At 51.3% G+C, this 21,757-nt stretch overlaps 5 protein-coding genes across 5 annotated transcripts; all 5 read left to right on the top strand.

The window, feature by feature from the left end:
- Positions 1-1,516: 1,516 nt before the first annotated feature.
- CI109_104204 (sulfite reductase (NADPH) hemoprotein, beta-component) lies at positions 1,517-6,160 on the top strand (the record flags this gene model as incomplete). The annotated part of the gene is made up of 6 exons (XM_032004053.2): positions 1,517-1,549; positions 1,750-4,359; positions 4,409-5,155; positions 5,204-5,736; positions 5,796-5,856; positions 5,912-6,160. 6 exons carry the CDS (start codon positions 1,517-1,519, stop codon positions 6,158-6,160), a joined length of 4,233 nt encoding a protein of 1,410 aa, XP_031861655.2.
- Positions 6,161-6,815: 655 nt separating this feature from the next.
- CI109_104203 (uncharacterized protein) lies at positions 6,816-9,446 on the top strand (the record flags this gene model as incomplete). Its single annotated transcript, XM_065967432.1, has 12 exons — positions 6,816-7,664; positions 7,738-7,748; positions 7,830-7,942; positions 8,037-8,157; positions 8,241-8,265; positions 8,341-8,446; positions 8,504-8,534; positions 8,603-8,764; positions 8,856-8,883; positions 8,973-9,142; positions 9,217-9,272; positions 9,364-9,446. 12 exons carry the CDS (start codon positions 6,816-6,818, stop codon positions 9,444-9,446), a joined length of 1,755 nt encoding a protein of 584 aa, XP_065823504.1.
- A 642-nt stretch (positions 9,447-10,088) lies between these two features.
- On the top strand, positions 10,089-11,776 carry CI109_104202 (uncharacterized protein; the record flags this gene model as incomplete). Its single annotated transcript, XM_032004055.1, has 2 exons — positions 10,089-10,489; positions 10,540-11,776. The coding sequence occupies 2 exons, from the start codon at positions 10,089-10,091 to the stop codon at positions 11,774-11,776; spliced, it is 1,638 nt and encodes a 545-aa protein (XP_031861657.1).
- Positions 11,777-12,276: 500 nt separating this feature from the next.
- CI109_104201 (uncharacterized protein) lies at positions 12,277-16,477 on the top strand (the record flags this gene model as incomplete). The annotated part of the gene is made up of 19 exons (XM_065967431.1): positions 12,277-12,415; positions 12,467-12,503; positions 12,567-12,917; positions 12,972-13,009; positions 13,081-13,180; positions 13,240-13,325; positions 13,370-13,461; positions 13,522-13,580; positions 13,652-13,800; positions 13,856-13,924; positions 13,992-14,228; positions 14,357-15,291; positions 15,343-15,364; positions 15,414-15,475; positions 15,528-15,714; positions 15,788-15,959; positions 16,023-16,125; positions 16,182-16,268; positions 16,328-16,477. The coding sequence occupies 19 exons, from the start codon at positions 12,277-12,279 to the stop codon at positions 16,475-16,477; spliced, it is 3,075 nt and encodes a 1,024-aa protein (XP_065823503.1).
- A 254-nt stretch (positions 16,478-16,731) lies between these two features.
- Positions 16,732-21,663, top strand: CI109_104200 (uncharacterized protein; the record flags this gene model as incomplete). Its single annotated transcript, XM_032004057.1, has 8 exons — positions 16,732-16,945; positions 17,010-18,807; positions 18,861-20,625; positions 20,676-20,823; positions 20,889-21,123; positions 21,185-21,223; positions 21,290-21,467; positions 21,526-21,663. The coding sequence occupies 8 exons, from the start codon at positions 16,732-16,734 to the stop codon at positions 21,661-21,663; spliced, it is 4,515 nt and encodes a 1,504-aa protein (XP_031861659.1).
- Between the last annotated feature and the right edge of the window lie 94 nt (positions 21,664-21,757).

The raw sequence follows: 21,757 nt of genomic DNA, 5'->3' as shown, positions 1-21,757 counted from the left end.
CCGAGCATGCATGCAGAGCGTGCAGATAACGATGAAGAGTCTCGACCACCAGATAAGAGAGTCAAGAGAGGTTGACGGCGTGGAGAGGAAAGAAGGAGATGAAAACAAAGATTGGATTATGAGGTGCGGTAGTGATTCTCTCCCTCTTAACAGGTCATGTTCCTTCGCGCGAATGTGCCTACGCGTTTACTTTGATCTCTTATCTCCTTTCGATGAATTTGTAATGTACCATACAGACCGTATTGATGGTCTGTGATGAACCAGCGATCAAGGTTGCAGAGGGTATCCAGCAGCTTCCTCTTCCGACGATGAACCAGCTCGCTCCGTATCCTTCGCCTTCGCCTTCGCTATCGCTTCGCCCGCTCTCACTGCCCTTATAAATAACAAGCAGAAATAGAGCTCACCTATGCTATGCTTGACTGAACCAAGTCGATGCTGATGTCTCTCGAACCTGATGTCGCCAAGAGCAAGGAGAGAACGGCGGTTGAATGTGCCCGTCCGGCCTATGCGATTTTCGTCAGAGCTGCTGCGCTTGTTGATATCGACTATGTAGATGGTTGATCGGAACAGGATGGTAGTGATTGATTATGCGACTGTATGATGAATGGATGCTTGATGATGAACAGGATGTATGGCGAGGTCACACACCCCTGAATGCGAATGCTTTGGTGACCTGGCCAATAAGGCTTTATTGTTCCCAATTATGAACGGTCTTTGGGGACTACGCCGCTCGTGGGTGGGTGGGTCGGGTCGTTCGCCTATTCTCCCCGTCGTTGAGCTCTCACACCGTCGTCACTATCACTTTCTCCGTTTCCGCCACCACACTTTTCTCACACGCGCGCGTCACTCGACCTTTTTCATTCCCTCCCCTTTAACTGCTCAGTCATATATGTATGTAAGCGGTGCAGTGTTTATAGAGTAACGAGAGAATTCATGCACGATCAATCGCTTTCCAGATTAATAGCGCTGCGTTAGGATCACTGCTCATCAGCTGTCGAAGCACGGCCCTCCTCTGTTGTACGATCCTGCTGTCACCATTCAAGGTGCTATTGTGATCGCTTTGCGAGTAGCTATACCACCAGCGAGGACTGTACCTTGTATACTTGAAAGTCACATTATGTAGTTCAGCTGTCATCGATGTGCAGCAGTGCATTTCGGCACGCCCATCAAGCTGTTGATATCAGCGTGAGGAAAACTACAGCTGCTTCAGTCTGCCACTAGTGAACATGCGCTCCATGGCAGCAGTGGAAGTTGACCCGCATTATCGCCAGCGGTGACATCCGCCACCAAAGTCGATCGACGGGCTTGACAGGCTTCTTGATGACCTATCGCCATCAAAGCTTGCATGCGGTGGCAAGATCTCAGAACCGACATATAAAGGCTGCCATGCCAAACCTCGCAGCGGTACAAGTCGGTCCGAATTTAATTGAATGCATCCGTGAGTTGACTGGTGATATTCGGATTGAGTCCCGTTGCGTGATTGTGGGTGGTGATTGGCGAGTACGGTGATTGGGTGATGGGGGAGAGTGAATTCCGAACATGCCACGTGGTGAGTCATGATAATTCCAGAGATCTCAATCACGCAACAGGTGTTTTTAGGAAGATAGCTAGTAGAGGCCGTTTTCAGTTTGACCATACAGACATCGATCATCTCACAACACATCTTTCTGTTCTTTTTCTTTGTCCAACAAGTCGTTTCATCGCGACCAAATACCTTGTATAACACTCTTCTCTTCGTCTTTGACCCAGATCGCCCGTTCAAAGGTGAGCTATCTCGTTCTTGTTGCGCTACAACTCACCGCTAACCCTGCGCAGATGTCGTCCCCTCTCCAAGCCATTTCCAACCTCCCCTCCACTTTGTTCCATCACCCAATTCTCGCCGCTCCTTCCAACTCTACCAAGCTCAACCCTTACCTCCCCCTACCTCAAAACGGGACCACTGTCCTCTTCACCAACCCTGACTTCCTTCCATCTCTCCCTTCGGCGTCTCTTCGCCGTACGGTCATCCACGTCCTCGATGCGGAGGAGATCGCCACTCCTCGATCCAGCAAGGCTGTCTCCCTAATCAGTCGATCGGCTCAGGAGGCTTATGACCAGGCTCTTCTTGCACTTCGATTGGCTCAGGACAACGACGCTGTCGTCTACCACTTCATCGCATCAGGATTGGAAGGGTCAGTACAGGAGGTGGACAATGTTGAGTCATGGTTGAGCGAATCGTTGGGTTCCCCCAATCCCAATGCGAACCCCGATGCCGACGATGCCAAGGTCGAACCCGAGGATGAGCTTCTCGCTACATACGAGTTGACAAGTCTTTCTTTGCTCAAGCTGACCAGACGCGCTCAACGACCCTTCGTTCACCACAAGGCAGAGTCATCCCGTCTTGTCGTCAACTTCCTCCCACAAGCCATTGAAGCTGAAAATGTCATCGACGTGGTCTTGGCAATTCCTGCACCCAAGGAGAAACTTCGATCTTCACTTACTGGTGTCGACGAGGTTATCGTGGTCGAGGGCGGCAACGGCAAATACGGTGCTGCTTGGGCGTCGGTCGTTGACGCTCTCGAAGGAAGCGATGTCACCATCCGATCGGTATTGGTTGGAGCAACCGCGTCCCCGTCCGATATCTCGGCTGCTTCGTCTGCGAGCTCTCCGATCACACGAATTGGTAGCGCCGCAACACACAACATCCCGACCACCTCCATTGCCATCCCCTCCCCCGAGTCGACCTATACCGATCTTCTCACAACTTCGCCATCCCCTTTAGAGATCCTCAACGATCCCGCACATCTCGCTGCCAATGAGAGCACCTCACCTTTGTATGCTTTCGGTAAGGCCGTTGCCATCCGTAAGGAGCGAGCACGTCTTGTCGAGCTTGCCAAGAAGGTGCTCAAGGCTTCTGGAACGAAGAAGGAGGTCCACGAGGCCTTGTCAGCTTGGTTACTTGTTCGAGACGAACAAGGAGCTGAGGCTGCTGGAAAAAAGGTTGCGGCTGCCATCGGCGCTAGCAAGGGCGACGAACAGGAGATCTTGGAGCTTGGATCGAAAGGTCACTGGGCCAAGCGTGCTCTCTGGATCGTTATCTCCAACTCCTGGGCTGCAGACCTTGCGTCCTCTGGTCTCCACCACGCTTTAGCATCTGGTCTCGATATCAACCTTCTTGTCTACGAGACCGCCGCTTCGCCCTTCTCTCCCAACGCACCTGCACAGCCTTCCAAAGACCGCAAGAAGGATCTCGCTCTTTACGCTCTTAACATGGGCGACGTTTACGTTGCTTCCGTCGCTGTCTACGCCGACTACGCTGGTGTTATCAACGCCATGCGTGAAGCCGAGAAGTACTCTGGTCCCGGTCTTGTTCTCGCTTACCTCCCTTGGGGCGAGAAGGAGGACGGCGAGGTTGTATCTGCTCAAGAGAAGGCTGGTCCCCTCGAGCGTCTTCGGGAGACCAAGCGAGCTGTGTCGGGCGGATGGTGGCCGTTGTTCCGATGGAACCCGTCATCTGCCGATGACAAGCGTTTCACTCTCGACTCGTCTTACATCAAAGCCGCTCTGTCCGAGTTCCTTGACCGACAATCTCATCTCTCCCAGCTCACCCTTGCTACTCCCGCCATCGACCCTTCTGTCACTTCTTCTGCAGGTACCGACCTCGTAGCTGCTCGAAAGGAGAAGGCCAAGAAGGCTTACGATGCGTTGTTGAACTCTCTTGACGGTCCCGGGTTATTGGTCCTCTATGCCAGTGACGGTGGTAACGCGGAGAAGGTGGCCAAGCGATTGGTTGGTCGCGCTAAGATGAGGGGTGTCGGCGCTTCATTGCGAGTGCTCGATGAGATTGCTCCTTCAGTCGTTGAGTCGTTGAGCGAGGAGAAGAATGTCCTTGTTCTCACCTCCACCGCTGGTCAAGGAGAGGCTCCTCAGAATGGTCGAGAATTCCACAAGGCTCTCGCCAAGCTTTCTCCTTCCGACAAGCTTGCCGAGACCAAGATCACCGTTTTCGGTATGGGTGACTCGCACTACTGGCCTCGTCCCGAGGATGCCAGTTACTATAACAAACCCGCTCGAGACTTCTTCCCCAAGCTTCTCGCCCTCGGTTGCGCTGAGTTATGCCCTCTCGGTCTTGGTGATGACTCAGATCCCGATGGTTACCAGACTGGTTACAAGCCTTTCGAAGCCACTCTCTGGAGAGCTCTTGGCGTCGACGGCGTCGAAGTTGCTGAGGAGAAGGAAGAGGTTGTCGCCAACGAGCACATCAAGATCGCCAGTGACTACCTTCGAGGAACCATTCTCGAGGGCCTTGCTGACAAGTCTACCGGAGCGATTGGTGCGAGCGATGCGCAGTTGACCAAGTTCCACGGTACTTATATGCAGGTGAGTATATCATTACACTGTTCGTCACCTCTTGCTGATCCTCCTGCAGGACGACCGTGACATCCGAGAATCGCTCAAGGCCCAAGGTCTCGAACCCGCTTACTCTTTCATGATCCGAGTTCGAATGCCCGGTGGTGTCTGCGATTCCAAGCAGTGGCTTGCGATGGACCACATTTCCGACGAGCACGGTAACGGTACATTCAAACTCACCACTCGACAAACCTTCCAATTCCACGGTATCGTCAAGGCGCACTTGAAGAAGGCAATGCAGGCCATCAACAGGAGTCTTCTCGACACCATCGCCGCTTGTGGTGATGTCAACCGTAACGTTCAATGCACCGTCAACCCGGCATACTCCAAGACACACGAGAGCGTTTACAACTTCTCCAAAGCTCTTTCCGAGCACCTCCTTCCCTCCACCTCCGCATATCACGAGATCTGGCTCGACAAAAAGAAGGTTGGCGGTGACGCCGTTCAGCCTCTCGAGTCTGAACCTCTTTACGGACCTTACTATCTTCCCCGAAAGTTCAAGATCGCCGTGGCTGTTCCTCCCGACAATTCTGTCGATGTGTTCACCAACGATGTCGGTTTCATTGCCATAGTAGAGAATGACGAGGTCATCGGTTACAACGTTTCGGTTGGTGGTGGTATGGGTGTTACCCATGGTAACAAGAAGACCTACCCTCGATTAGGTGATGTCATCGGTTTCGTCACACCTGAGGAAGGATGCAAGGTCGCCGAGGCTATCATGTTGGTTCAGAGGGATAACGGAAACAGACAGGACCGAAAGAATGCTGTAAGTGATCACGTGAATCAAAGTTAGCATGTACTGACTCCCTCACAGCGACTCAAGTACACCGTTGACCGACTTGGCTTGCCCAAATTTAAGTCACTTGTCGAGGAGAGATTCGGCAAGCCCCTGGCTGCTGCTCGACAATTCAGCTTCGACACCAACCTTGACAAGTATGGTTGGGCACAAGGCCACGATGGTCGATGGCACTTCACCATGTTCATTGAGAACGGTCGTGTTGAGGACTCCTCTAGACATCAGTTCAAGTCTGGTCTCCGAGAGATTGCTCAGGTTCACAAGGGCCAGTTCAGGCTTACCGCCAACCAGCATCTCATCCTCTCGAACGTTGAGCAGGAGGACCTCGAGGAGATCAAGAGATTGCTCGCCAAGTGGGGTTTGGACAACATCGATCACTCCGGTTTGAGACTATCAAGTTCTGCTTGTGTTGCTTTCCCTACTTGTGGTTTGGCAATGGCTGAGAGTGAGAGATACTTGCCGCTTTTGGTCGACAAGGTGGAGAAGATCTGTGAGGAAGCTGGTATCAGAAACGACGACCTCGTGATGAGGATGACTGGATGTCCCAACGGGTGAGTGTGATCTCCCAAAGCGATGTGATCTCGCTGACCCCTCCTATTCGACCCTTTAGTTGTGCTCGACCTTGGGCTGCTGAAGTCGCTTTCGTTGGAAAGGCTCCTGGAAGCTACATGGTCAGTTGACTCTACTACGTACCTTCTGTCCTATTTAGCTGACTGTACCTTACAGATGATGCTTGGTGGTAACCACACCGGTACAAGACTGAACAAGCCATTCCTCGAATCCGCTACTGAGCCTGAAATTCTCGCTGTCTTGAAGCCGATGATCAAGCGATGGGCGCTCGAGAGACATGACGGAGAGAGATTCGGTGACTGGACCATTCGAGCCGGTTACATCAAGCCTACCACCCACGGTAGCAAGTTCTGGGAAGAGTCCTTCCCTGCGCCACCACCCAGTGCGCCAGCAATCATGGCTTGATCGGTGTTTGAGAGGTTGGAATAGGTGTATTAGTGTAATAAAATTCAGGTAGTTTCGATGTGATACGGATATAGCATATGCATGATCTTTTTCTGAACACGAGGACCAACAGTCCCGTCCAAATAACCTACCGGGTCGTCAAGGTCAGTTTACCGTAATCGATAAAGTACGGTGGACCTGGAACGATGTTTCAGCACTGATTCTTGGGGTCTGTCAGCTCATCGTCGCTGCGCAGCCGTTCCTGCTACAAGTCCTCCTTTGGTACGTCGTTAGCAGGGTGGTGGCAGGAGGCAAGAGTCATGCGAAAGGGACCTAAAATATGATAGCATCCTTTCTTCCAAAAGCGTTTCATACCGCATGTTTGATCTATCTGGCGTCCAGACCGTCTCCTTCAAGATGAGAGCTTGAAAGGAAGGATTGGTGAGACCCACCCTCCTTTTTGTCTGGTCAATGATGTATATTCTGTCAAAGTCTAGTTCAATCCGATCTTTACTCACTTGTAGATCCAACTAACACTAACAACTTATTGCGGCTGGTCCCCAATAATCATTCAGTTAGCTCTTCGTCTCGGCGATTCCAAAAACGTAGCAATTGTTCGAAGTTCAAATAACACGGTCAGAACAAGACTCGCTAGCTCAGAGTCCTCGGCGGTATTATGCGACTATCATTAGAATGCGTCGCCTTAGTTAGTCTACTGGCATCCCTATCTTTAGGTACAGGAGCACAAGCGATTTCTGTAACATCGACCAAACAAGATGTGCGACCCGTGAACAAGCCTGGAACAGAGTCTGGTGGAATCATCACTGGTCATTACGGCCTGAGATCCGCCTCTCAACCAAGAGCCTTACGACGCAGACAGGACGCCTCTTCCTCTTCATCCAACCTTTCCTCCTCCTCCAGCACCTCTGACAGTCCAAAGCAAGTCAACTATAACAGTGCGACTGCTTCACCCTCTTCAACCAGCAACACCAACTCCGCGGCAGCTATCACTAGTCCGACTTGGAGTATTGTAGACATCGAGGCTACCCCGTCGTCGTCTTCAATCTCGTCGGCAAGCAGTTCGTTGTCGGATTCAGCAAGTTCCGATACGCTCACGACTGCTCCCTCGAGTGGCACCGCTAGTCAAATTGACACTGCTACCGCGACGACATCCAACGATAACCAAAGCGAGAGTGATGCTGCGGCCTTGACATCGTCAGCTTCCCCAGACGCAACGAATTACACCACTGCCAACTCTGATTTCCTAACAGCACCGTCATCCGCGGCCTTCAATGCCACTACTACCATCGACAGTGGCACTCCGACTAGTACCGGTGCGGCGAACACTACGTCTTCAGGCGGAACGAACACTACCTCTTCCGGTGATACGACCACCTCTCAAAATACCTCGTCTATTGCTATACAGCCAACCATCGAGCTCACACCGGTGATGTGGGGCGAGGAGCCGCTTCTCTATACGATCGACGTGTCTGTCGGAGAAGGGAACAACACATTGAGTCTCATGGTGAGTGATACGCAATTACATGACCTAAGCTATGAGTGTTGATGCATAAACTTATCGCTCCGATGGATAATAGCTAGATACAGGGTAAGTTGGCTCTTGGACCGTATCACGCTTGAGCGAAGCCGTACATCGCTGATGTGTGACGGTCGGCTATGTTTTCTGTAGGAGTGCACACATGTGGATCCCTGCTACAGGCTGTCAAAGCTGTGCATCTTCCGGTATGACAGATAGCGGGATTCCTTTGACAGAGGGATGTCAGCAAGAAAGTATCACTTACGGTAAGTACACTGTTCTAGACAACTGTGGCATTTGTTTCAATCAAGGACCATCTGCGTCCAGCCGCTGAAATGTTGTCGTTCAATGGTGGTACAGGACTTGGATCAGTGACGGGGTGTTATTCGAATACTACGGTCACTATCGGTTCGTACACGGTGCACGACTTCCCAGTATTGCTCGTGTCAGATGCGCAAGGTTTCCAGGGAAACTCCATTAGGTAAGCCAACCCCTTATTACGCTTCCGCCCATGCGCCATGAAGGAGACTGACTGTTACGGCTACCGTTGGTGCCAACAATCAGTGGCATCTTAGGACTCGGTATATCGGTAAGCGTCCCCCAACTTTGGTCAACAATGACATCAACTGTGGACGGGCACTTACTGCTCGCTTTGGTTTCGTAGGACTTCGTAAGCGAAGATGCCGGTGCCATCTTCAACTTAATGTGGCGAATTGGAATGATCACTTCTCCAAAGGTTGGGATCTACCTCAACGCCGAAGGAACGAGTAGTGAGTACCGCACTTTGTGTACCCCTCCATAGGAGTTTGTGCTGACAAATAGCAAAGGTGAAATCGTCCTCAGCGACGCCGAGTCGAGGTGAGTACTGTAGCTCCCTCTCGCGTTCCCTTGCAATGCTCGGTCGCTGATCCGCGGTTGTTCTGCAGCCTACATGCAGACCAAAGCACTCGCGTCGTCAAGCCCAAAACGCAAATGGACTCGGTGCACTATACTGTCATTCTTGATCGCTTCGTGACGAACGGCAATACAATGAAAAGTGCGGATGGCGACGTCGCAATGGAATCGCTAGACGTTGTCCTAGATACTGGGTAAGTCAGGTTTTCACTAAGGGCATGCCTGGTGTGACTGGCATATGAAACCGACACGAAAGTCCTTTCACTGATACTGTGAGCCATGTAGCACGACAGGTATCGTTGTTCCAGAGGTTGTAAGTCTAGCTCTTCCACTTAAGAGCATTCGCGACGCGATGCGTAGTCGGCTTGATCCCTAACTGTATTTATATCTACGTCCCTCTAGATGCTGCTTCCTATCTATGCGGCAATGGGTGGCGGTACATATTTCAACGATACGACATCGGGGGGTCTGGTAGTTCCTTGCGATGGGCCCAGTGATCTTCCGCCAGACCAAGCGTTCGGTCTCGCATTCGGTGAGACACATACGTTCTACATCCCATGGGACCATCTAATGTAAGTCTGAACCTACTGGTATAAGACGTTCTGAAAGCGACACTTCCTGATGCCGTTCAATCCCACTTCCACAGAGTCACACAGAGTAGCACCAATGCGAATTATTGTACCGCCAACATTCGGTCTGTCCGTGAGTTCTGTTCCAAATCACTGTAATTGCGTGGATTTGCATTGACTGATAATTTGGCTGTACCAAGCGGGAGTCAGTGACATTCTTATAGGTCTGACCTTCCTACGAAATGTGTATCAGGTCATCTCTGTGGATGATGGCACAATCACACTCTATGGCTTGAGCGGGTCATAAATTGGCTGGCGGAGTCTCACCTGTAGCCCCGTTGAATAGAAATATAACATACTTTGAAGTCTGTATGCGAATAAGCTTTGTCACGTCGAATGCAGACACTCTCTCTGAGGTGCACGGTGGCGATTCCTCCAGTCTAGCCTTCTCACGAGCCCTTGACGCGATGTCGCCAGCAACACTCCGTGAAACGTCACTCTCCTGCCCTTTCTTCGCATTGCCTCCTTGTGGCGCTGCCCATCCTTTCATGACGTGAACGACCTTATCGTCTCTCGCTTAGTGCTATCCGGAGGTGGTACAGTGGCGTTCAGTGGGACCTGTACCTCTTCCACCCATCCTTTGATTGTCTTATCGCGCCATATGTAGCAATCCAGACTTGGGGTCAATGGGCAGATAAGAATCCTATAGGAGCCTGAGTAGCACAAGGCGAAGGGTATTTGCCGCCGTGTTGTCTGCACTGTATGAGTACTTTTTCGTTATCGCATCGTGATATCCTATTTCCTCTTTGTCGAGTCAAGCTAGTTTCGACAGACGTCAATTCGTTGTATCAGTTCTTTGATCAGCCACTGTCGCGAAGGCATCGCTATCCCATTACATTCGTGTGACTCCTCGCTTTTCACTCGGGCCGCTGTGGGACTGACGTTCACGATGCCAGTCGATGCTGATGCTTACATGGCAGGAGCCATCCCTACTCTGTCACGCGGCGGATCCTGGCTGCCTGATCGGGGAACCTCCGCACCTCCTGGCAGCTTGCCACCTGGTACCCATTCCCACGGTACGGGCAGCTCCAACTTTGGCGGGGCTTCGTCCGTACTTGGTTCTCCATCCCCTCACTTCCCCTTTCCCCAGACCCCGGACACCCCACGTTTGTCTCCTGGTCTACGACCCAGTGTCACGGGGAGTGGTGTTCCATTCCCACTGTATACTCCCAGAGCAACTTGGTCTGCCTCTCCAACAGAGTACTTCCCCAGTCCGAGGATCGACGACAAGCATTCCTTTGATCGGTACAAGTCGGAGTCCCGATCCAAGACATCATTCCTCTACCTCAAGTAGCGATTCAAAGTCGTAGTGGTCGTTCCCATCGATCAAGAAACAGCAGTCATCCGAATCCTGCTAAGCACCGAGAGCCATACTTTGACAATCATTTACCTGCTGACGGAGGTCATGAGTGGGAAGCACAAGGAGGTTCACCCAAGTTCACCTCGCCAGAACCGGAATACAGATTGAGGAAAGGTCGATCAGCTCGGGTGGCCCACCCTCCTGAACCGTGTCAGATACCATCAAGACCATCGTCGCCTGGTTCGCCATACCGGAAGCTGCACAGCGAAGAGGTATTTCCTCCAGATCCACCTTCACCATATCATCGACTAGTGACACATCTCCGTCCTCCCTCGCCTCCACAATCCAAGCATGCCCGACCACCGATCCAGCGCCGACATACCGCCACACCACATATCCTGTCGCCCAAGCCCAGAGGCCATCATGAGCCCGATCTTACGCGATCCGCCCAGCTGAACAGTCGACTTGCAAGACTCAGCTTGCAAGGCCGAGAATGTCATACCCCTGATCCGGAGTCTTCACCGAAGCTCCCTTCTCCCTTGTCTCCAACGAGAAGTGCCCATCCGTCTGTAGAGTCTACGGCTTCGTCGATGCCGAATTCGAAAGTGAGACCCATACAGCACAAAGTGGTGGACCAACTGAGGAGAACAAGACATCTCTCTACCCCCCAACCCTCGGGGCCCGAACGTGGTCGATCAGCGATGCATGATCCAGTGCACAAGACCCATTCGCAGAAGACCGATCGGAGCTTCGTGGAGCCAGTACCGACCAATAGCACTCACAATCGTCATCATATCCCACGTCGATCCTCAGTTGACTTTCCTCGGACCCGTTCGCACAGTTCCGCGAGCAATCAAGAGGGAACAGTACACGCTCAACACAGGACTCCACCGGGTTATATCTCGCCCTTGGGTGATGACTTGTATGATCGATACTCCCCTCATCCAGCTGCACCCGTACCAGAATGGATGGAGAGACAGCTTCGCACATCACACTCTCAACCTTCTCTCTCAAAGCGATCTCCAAGCTCGACGACCAAGCAGGAAGACTATATACCGATAGGCTATGCGAGACCCGTTAAAGAGCTCGCTTGGAATCGGACCGGTCCAGCAATGAAGACGTATGGGATCGCCTGGCTGCGAGAAGGTGAGGCGGAATCATTGCCAGAGGGTCCGAAGGGCCCAAGATGGGAAGTTGCGAGACCGCCAAGGGCGGAACAAGTGCAGGGAGGAGGGTGGTGGCAGAGCGGCGCGGATGGTACTTCGGCTGGGAGGTGATCGGGGGAAATTTGAACGATATTACTCTTGGGATTGTGCTTTAGGTGAGGGAAAGGAAACGACTTTCAGGACTCAGGACATAGGACCGCTCTCGCAAGCGACTGTAGATATGTAGCGATGTATCAAACGCCATTAGCGAAGGATTTTGGCCCTGTTTCATACAATAGCGGCCAGATGTATGCCACCTTCTGGCGTACCATCACGCACTAAATGCTCTTACCAACGATCCTTGTCGTATCGAGAATGCGGGGAGACAGCGAGTGCCCCACAATTTGCAAGTTTTAAGCATGTTCAATTAAATCGAATTCGTACCACACAGCCAGGCACAACGCACATGTCACAAAAACGGAAAGTGGAGGTCATACACTCACTCAACAACAAAGCATCCGTCAGCAGCGGGTAAACGAGATACGTCAACGATATCAACTCTTTGTTGATTCAGATATTCTCTTGTACAAATCCCTGCTATCCAGCGTATTCAGGAGCATCCTACTACTCCAATGTCTACCCTCCTCGCTTTCCCAGCGAGGTGGGTTCCAATCGCTCATACTGTCATTGCAGGCTTAGCATTCTCCACCGCTCTCTTTTCCGGTTGGCTTGGCGGATTATGGGAGGAGCTGTGCATCAATTCGGTAGCTCGTGAGTGGGCGTTGTGACCATAGATGTACTAGTCTGATGTTTCGGTGTTAGGTTGGCCGGTCGAATGGTTCCCCTCAGTTTCAGCAACGTAAGCTGCTCCTTGAAAGATGCAGGACCGCTGTTGATATCACCTCTGTCTTGGCGAATGCAGTATTGGAGATCATGCCCTTCCTCGTGCACCATTCCAAATCCTCATAGCACTATGTGCGACACCCCGATTCCTCCTTCTACTCGTTCAATGGATAGTCCATAGAAATCCCCCAATTCGTCCAACTAAAACTTCAGATCGCCATGACTCCGCAGCTACGACCAACGGGCACTCTTCCACCCTTAAACTGACAGGTCTACGAACGCGTACAGCGTTTCAAAAAGGCGGCGAGAAAGTTCAGGAAGGAATCGAAGTCGTGACAGCACCTTTGGAAGAGGCGGTCGAGATGGAGGTAGGGAGCACAACACTGGTAGATATCGAGTTATTCGTTGGTATAGCAAGGACCTTTTGCTGGTAAGCAATTTCGAATGTTCGGGCCTTGGGTTGAGCTGATATCGGAGGTGGCAGTGGTGGCTGGGTCTACATCACATCACGAGATCATCATGGTGAGAAGGAGTATGATGCCTATAGCACCAGGATCCCTAACCGCTGATACCAACACCATCATGCATGTCAGACATACACGATCTTTTCATGATCCTCTACCTCTTGCTCACGCTCCCTTGGATGGCATTGTCTACTCAAAACTGTTCCGACCCAGATTCGAGAAAGAAGAGGTACGCCACTCTACTATAAAAATTCTCTTATGCATGTCCGAACTGACAGATCGGTGCAGACGCCTTCCATTCTACGGATTCCTAGCGACCATACCTCCACTAATATGGCTATACTACCGCCATTCTGTCATGCGGATACCCGGATGTGAGCCAGACATCCAGTTTATAGTAAGCTGATATCATCGTCAGCATACACGTACTATTCTATTTTGGAGTGGTCGTTGGTTTTCTGGGATGTAACATTCGATGCTTTAGCTTTCACGGAGCTCAGTCATCTGCAAGTGAGTAACGCCTTCCTGATCACAATATTATCAGCAGAAGCAATCTAACAGACCCCAAAGATAGGCATTGTTGATACTAATCGATCTGGTGACGTCCTGTCCGGACCGACGTCAAACGGGTGGGTCTATCGCACATCGAAACCGAGCACCTTAGTCTAGAATCACGACCTGTCCTATGTATGCACTATAGGCATTACCAACCAAGTTTCGTTCTTGCTCAGCCGACAAAGAGCACCATCAAAGTCACGAAGAACGTATCAGACTGGACCAAAGAGGGTTCGCATATCACATCACCTCAATGGCGAGCACTTTTGGCGTGGATTAGCGATGTGTATCATGGTAGGTCAAGACTGACATGCAGACGAAAGAGCTGACGCTCAAACCATTCCGTTAGCTGTTTGTTTCTGGACCATTTTCACCAGTCTGGGATTCCAGCTATTCTACTGGTCGGTATGGAAGCTTGGTGAGTCATGAAGCCCAAGTCTTGACTGATGAGATAGCTCTTGCCGGGTCCGAATTGGCCCTCTTAGCCAACCTTTCTTCATACGTCATGGCCACAACAACCGGATACAATTTCATCACTTCATTACACGGCTTGCGTGTACACAGGATTATGATGGTAGTATTCGGTATGGGCTGTTATTTCTTCCCTTGGCCAGCGGCTCGTCTAGTGGGCGTATCCATAGGTACTTGGACCGGTTGGCAATCTTTGTCCGGGACGTGGGCGAGATTGCGTGGATCAGAAGAGATGCTTGCGGAAGGACAGAGTGAGTTATACCATTTGGTATCCAGGCTGATAAGATAGTTCTTGGATTGGGTCTCGTAATCACCCTTCTGCTCAAATACGTGAACAACTCAACAAATCCGTTTTGGGCTATCGTGAACGGCGTTTCAGGGGGATGGAACAAAACCGGTTTGGTATTTGCCGCCTTCGCTCTACTTGAGTACCATTATCGGCCACTCGATCTTCATCCAGCTCAGCCACTGGACCACCCCCTGGCTAAGAAGAAGGATTCGACCGCCATCACTGGACGACCGACCCTGGCACAACAACGACTTGTCACAGTCGGCCTAGGCGCTCTAATACATCTCATCCAGACGTTTGTCACCGATTCTGGGACAATAATATCCTGGACGTGGACGGGATATCCCGTCAAAGGTCCAACTCTACATCCTTTCGCGGGTGTGGTTATCGCAGCAGCGGCTACTGGTACGGTGTCGAAGCATGACGTTCTGAGACCGATCTGGAGTGTAGTCGGCTGCATGACTGCAGCAGTGCTCTATATCTTCCCCGATTGGCTTGGATTCATTGGCGGTACTGTCCTCGTAGCCTATCTCACCAGTGTCTTCCCAGCATACATTCGAGCGGCTTCAACTCTACCACCAGGCTCCACCTTCGGAAACGCTCTGCTGGTCAAGATTGTTCTCGATGTCGTTTCAGTAGTAACTGCTGCGTATGCTTTCGTGCCAATGGGATGGCTACTCCGAGAACGGACCGACCTAGTCCTCGGTTTCTGCATGGTTGCGGTAGCCGTTGGTGCATACGCCGCTCGAGGTATCCCACTAATCGCAATACAAATGATACCGGTTCGAAGTCGACGTAGGATCCAGTCCACGGCTCGTTGGACACTCATTTCGTCGGCCTTGCTGAGCGTCGTCAGCATTACGATCGGCTACAGCAAGCTGCCCACATCTGCCCCGATCCCCTACTACCCTGATCACAAGATATTCACGGGTGGTATTTGGACCGTGCATTTTGGTGTTGACAAGGAAGGCAGGGATAGTCAGAGGAGGATGATGGAGTTGATTCGTGACGCGCAAGTGGATGTGGTGAGTGGACGTGGTTGCGCAGAAGTTTACTTGACTGACATTCTCCTGTAGATCGGCCTGTTGGAGAGTGACTGTAAGTGATCAATGCTAGTCTTGGTATGAATATTACTAATGATTTACAGTACATCGCTTTGTCTATGGCAACCGTGACCTTACCCGAGTTATCTCCGAAGAGCTCGGTTATGTCAGTGCATTGTCGCGTGGTTATCGAATGAAGTATACTGACAGCCGCATAGTATGTCGACCTTGGACCTGGTCCTAACAAACATACATGGGGAGCCGCATTGCTCTCCAAGTTCCCGATCCTCAACTCGACACATCATCTTCTGCCCTCACCGCATGGCGAACTCGCACCTGCTATCTTTGCCACGCTGGACGTGCACGGACAGAAAGTGAACGTGATGGTGTCTCACAACGGACAAGGTGGGTGGTGGTGTTTCCTGTTGTCAGGCTTGTAGCCCTGTGCTAAGGAGGATTGACCGCCTTTTGCCTGTAGAGGAGGATGCCTTGGATCGAGAGCTGCAAACTACCGAGATCGCCCGACTGTTAAGGGAGACTGAGGACACGCCGGCGGTCTTTCTCGGATATCTTGTCACCCGCACCGGTGACCTTCGACCGTGGCCATACCAAATCCTCATGGAAGATGGACGGATGAACGACATCGAGATGTGAGCCTCGAGCGTTGAGCTGAAGCATTGTGCTTGTGCTGATCCTAGAGTTTGACAATGCAGTGGCGATAGATGGAGGTGGTGCGAATATATCGCGTTCCGAGGGTTGTGGAGGATAGGCTACGCCAGGATCCATGAGAGTGACATAAGCGATACAGAGCTTCAGGTGAGTGCCAAGTTGCGTCCTTCATGTAGACTTGTTGACACCGCGTTCTCTTGCAGATCGGCAAATTCCTACTGCCGAAGCCTGGCGGTCCCGTGAGGTACGAGTCAAACCAGGAAATGTACTGGCACATAGGAGAGAATGATGTGAGTATAGGCGCTTGTGTGGTTCATGTGGGAGCTGCTGATGGTGGTGCACGTCCTAGGTTCCTGAGCCGTGGCGCCTGCCGAGCATGTTCCGAGATAATGGTACGAGGGGTCATCGATATGTGGTTTGGGATGGACCGTTGTACTATCTCCCACCTGAGCGCAGTGGACTGCAGAAGTACGGTTGGGGTTGGTCAACGGACTTTTGATAGGTCGGTAGAATTGAATGACACTACATGCAAATTCAACCTTTGATCAATTGTGGCAGACAAAGAGAGGGAGAGTCGCGAGGACATGAGATTGAGACACAAACCACGTTTCCATGAACTTTCCCTGAACCGGGACTTTAGAGCAATTCGCACATCACTCCAGTCAGTCACTCACTCATATTGATCATCTCAATCCCATTGCAACACATTCATAGTCAACTATTAAGCCCATCTCACATAATCATTTTTCCATCATGCCGAATAACATCACCTCGCCATCTCAACCGACCGACCCGAACATCACTCCTCCCACCCCTCTTCAATCCAATTCCATCGGCGCGTCTTCATCAAAAGCCGGCAGAAGATCCGTTCGTCTCTTCCCTCCAGATGAGGAGTCGAGTTCAGATGAGGAAGACTTGATAGGTGTCGGAGGTGGACAGGAGACGAATTTTGGACTGGACGTCGATGGTACGTCTGTCTTAAACGGCGCGCGACTGTATTCAATTTACTGATTATCCTCAATCCACTGTAGGACCACCTCAAAATCCAAGATCGGCATCATACCCTGGTCCTGCAACCAACACCTCTCCCACTTCGCGTCTATCCTCCATTGTTTCTTCAGCTTCGGCTGCGCAACCCAAGCTTGCTCGATCAGTCACTTATGTTGGAACGACCTCAACGTCCAGTCGTCCACCACTTCCCTCCAATCCTACCGTTGCAGCATCTTCAACCCAACCATCTGATAACAACACACCTTACGATTCTTGGCAAAACAAGTATAGACCTGAAACACTGGCTAGAACACTACGCAATGCCGGTACGACGCGAACTGGAGCGGGATTGAATGGTTCACAGGGTTTATTGAGAGGCCGAACGGAAATGTATTCGGATCCAGATGCGAGCTATTTCCAACATGCTGGACCTTCTTCTCGACGAGGAACGGATCTCGGCTCAGACGACGAGGACGAGGATGATGAGGAGATACTACGAAGTCCAGGATGGGCAATGGTCACAGGGTCAAAAGATGGGAACGGACCGTCAGGAAAGAAGGATGGAGATGGACCTAGTTCCCAACTTGCAATTGGTCGAGCGGACGTCAGCGCCGACGAGGGACAAGAACGACTCGATTGGCAAGGAATGCTGGAGAGCGTTCTAACGTCGGACGTGCTGAAATTAGAAGAAGCGAGAATCTCCTCCAGTATGCCGCCAGGGACATTCAAGGAAGAATTTGCTCAAGCTTTGTGGTGGCAGATCCGAGCGAGGTTGAGGGGTCGGACAGAAGCAGAAGAGAAGAAGAGGGTACAAGAAAGACGAGCCAGGGTGGTCGATCCCGTTCTCGAAGAAGTCGCTCAATTCCAGTACAAACCTTACTCTGCTGGTGAGGACGGACAGATCACCGACCCAAGCAACCCCAATAACGAATTGGGTGCGCAAACTTGTGCCTTGGATCAGGTCAACCTCATGCTGGCAAAATTGGCTGCTGTCAAAGGACTGTATCCGAACCTCGCCGCAATGCGTCATGACAAACCCAACTACGCCTCAGCCGACTTCCGTACCCGTACAGACGCGCTCACCGCCTGGTCCACGATTGTCACCGCATTGCAAACGCAGCTCAAGTTGCTTCAGAAATGGACCGGTTCAGACGACTTGGACATCACCATGCCGAACACGACCAAAGAAAAAGCTCTTGTTGGAAAATACCGATATCATCCTCTCGACCCAAAAGCACAAAACCCCGGCGGGGATGCCGCAGACGATTCCAGTTTCTTGGATCGTGTGATGAAGGAAGATAATCTTCAACGCACATTCGAACGACGATCATTCGTCGATATGATCAACCTTGTTCGAAACGCCAAAGAAACGGTCATCACCTATCTCCCTTACTTCGAACAGCAAAACCTTCCAGATTTCCAATACGAGATTGTCAGACTGATCGGGTTCCCCGGTCGACTGATCATTGAAGCTGTCAAGGTCAGACTTGATGCTGCGGCTCGATTGGTAGATCCCAATCCGATGATTGTCGCGGATTTCATCGAGAACTTGCGATTGTCCATCTCGCTTGCCGTCCTCATTCGAAGACAGTACGATGAGATCACGGCATCGGATCCGGATGGAAGGTGGAATATCCCGCATTGTCTGCCCGCAGAGTACAATGACGTGCTTCTCGATTCGTTACGGGCGTTCTTCAAGTTGCTCCATTGGCGGCTGAGGGGTGTAGGACGAGGAAGCTACTTCAAGGAGACGGAAGTGCTAGAAGAGGAGGGTCCCTTCCTGTACGAAGCGGCAGAGGCTATCGAGGGTGGTGATTTGGTAGTGGCAGAGCACTTCTGGTAAGTACACCCCTCTGTTAACTACAATTGGTCTTATGCTGATGTCCTCGCAGTGCCTTATCAAACAAGCTCCTTATTCGAGCATCGAATTATCTCGATCAGCAACTTCGAGTCCCAGCGTCGCAGAATGCACATCATGCAAAGGGCGACTCGTCACAAAAAGGCATGCAATCGGAAGAGATGGTATCTTGGTTCAGCAAACTCCTCGACTCGGCAAGAATGCGACATCGAAAGACGCAACGATTCTGTCGAAGATTAACGCAACGATTCGACAATTCTGCCGAATATTCACTTGAGAATGTGGAGGTTGACATTTTGGTCGGCTTATTGCAAGATTCGGGTCATTTCTTGGTCTACACCAACAAGTTCGAAGCTAAAGGCACTTACATTGTCGCTGATGGTTCATTATGGGGTCAACCGGATGAAGTGCGGCATCTGCTGCAACGAGCGTTCTCGGTGACGATACCTGGCGCAAAATCACGACCACGACGCACTCGAACTACATCGCTTGACGGAAACGAACCCGTAACTGGTAACAACGGGGACTTAACGCCCGATGTCCAAGCTGCAGACGCGATCGACGGGGAGGAGGACGAAGGAGACTTGGCGGCTTACTTGTTGCTCCTCTCGCCTAGGGAGAACTTCCTCTGGACAGGAGCGGTGATGACACTCGATGTCAACTACACCGAGTTTGCTCTGCGAGACAATCGAGTGCGGCTTATCGCTGATGGTCCGACAAATCGATTGGAGCTGTGCAAACATTTATTCGCTGAATCACTCATTGATCCCGATTCTGGCGACGTGCTTGAATTGCAATGTGTAGTAGAAGCCCAAGCCCATCTTCCATCGATCCAGAGCCAACTTCTCAAGATCTCCAAATCGTCATATCGTTTGTCCGAATGTATTGTGCAGTCCGCGCCCCTGGTCCGAAATGCTTTCCGAGGCGCGCCAGGATCACAAGATCTCGTGGAGAACTGGTATACCTTCGCGACGGAACACGGCACACGAGTCAGCTTGCACATCGATCACTCCTCATGGGACCGATTCAGTCGACTACTCATGCGTCTTGCGATCTCCTGGATATCCTTCATCTGTCAAGAGTGTAACCCTACCGACCGAAAGACTTTCAGATGGACTGTTGCCGCTCTGACATACGCCTTCACCATGACAAGGGGAAACAACATCTTGGCGTTAGATCGATCCGAGTTCAGTCTACTTCGACGATATGTCGGTGTTTGTGTCTCACTGTTGATCAGTCATTTCGATATTCTCGGTGCGAGAAGTAGTTTGGAAGCAAAGAAGGAGGCGGACAGGATCGAAGCGATGAGAAGATTACAGCGATTGCAAGAGAATCTAGACGACGAATTCCTACCCCGAACACCTTCGCCCTCCGGCCAACCTCGAATCGATCGAAGTATCCGACTCACTGTGGAAGAGCGACTACGATTGATCAACGAGCTGGAGACACGACGGAACGAAGCGGCTCCTGCACCAGTCGGTACCGTGTTGGACGAGGAAGTGTCAGAAGACCGAGCTTTGGTTTTTCTTGCCGCATCGAAATCGAACATTTCTATGCGATGGCAGCAGGGAGCTTACATCGGTGGTGGTGCTTCCGGAACTGTTTATCTCGGTTACTCGTTGCAGGACAACACGATCTTCGCTGTCAAGATTCTGCCTACGGTGGACATACAGTCGTCTCCAGCGTTGTACGAGAGTATCAAGCGAGAATCAGACGTCATGAGCGTGTTGAGTCATCCCAACATCGTAGGATTTTTGGGTTTGGAAGTGCACAGAAATCGAGTCTGCTTATTCCAGGAGGTAAGTAGTGTCGCACCCCGTAGAGGATCAACGCTGATGGTCTCGAGTAGTACTGCGAAGGTGGTTCTCTGGGCGGCATGCTCGAGTACGGCAAGATCGACGACGAGGAAGTCGTCGGCGCTTTCACCATCCAGCTACTTCGTGGTCTCGAATACCTTCACACGAACCGTATCGAGCATCGTGACTTGAAGCCTGAGAGTGAGTGTCTTGCCTTTCATGAAGGAGTTGCTGGATGCACCTTTGCTGACGTCGGTCTGCTCTAGATATTCTCATTGGCGCCAACTCAGTCCTCAAGCTTGCCGATTTCGGTACAGCCAAGATCATAAAGGGCAACAAAACGCTTGTCCGAACGCGAGGCGGAGCTCATGCCAAGATGGAAGGTTTGGAAGGTACACCGATGTACATGGCTCCTGAGATGATCAAGAACCAAAGGACCGGAAAGCTGGGCGCTTGTGATATCTGGGGTTTGGGATGTATAGTCTTGCAGATGATTACAGGGTGAGTAGCGGCGCGTCGCTATATCAAGTAGATCGAAGCTGACGTGGATCGGACCCAACAGTCGAAAGCCATGGAGTTTCTTAGATTTCGACAACGAATGGTAAGTGGTACTGCTGCCTGTGTTGAGGTACGAACATGGCTGATCTCTTACGTTTCCGCGTCTCAGGGCAATCATGTTCCATCTTGGAGCGACGACCGAACATCCCCCTCTTCCTGAAGCTCATGAGATGTCAGAAGCTGGTATCAAATTTATCGAGAAATGTCTCTCGCTAGATCCGCAAGAAAGACCAACAGCAGAAGAACTCTTACAAGATCCATGGTTGGCACCCATGTTACAGCAGATGGTGAGTTGCGCCCCCGGCATCGCTACGATAAAAGGCCCGCATGCTGACTTCATCGTAGGCTGAACAAGAACAAGAATATCCGGATGTGTTGGCATCCAATAATCATGAGGTTGCACCCCCTCCTCCGGACGATATCTCAAGCACGAGTACGCCGCCTGTCCCGTCTGAAGAACCGACTCCGCCAATCTTGGAGTAGGTACTATATTACAGGGTTTACCTAGATTCTTATGTTTGGTCCTGCTTGGTATTTTCCTGTTTTCCAATTTCATGGTTCTTCACCTCACAACATT

The sequence above is a fragment of the Kwoniella shandongensis genome, chromosome 7 (assembly GCF_008629635.2).
Source record: "Kwoniella shandongensis chromosome 7, complete sequence".
Lineage (NCBI taxonomy): Eukaryota > Fungi > Basidiomycota > Tremellomycetes > Tremellales > Cryptococcaceae > Kwoniella > Kwoniella shandongensis.
This window is presented reverse-complemented; position numbering and strand designations above follow the sequence as displayed.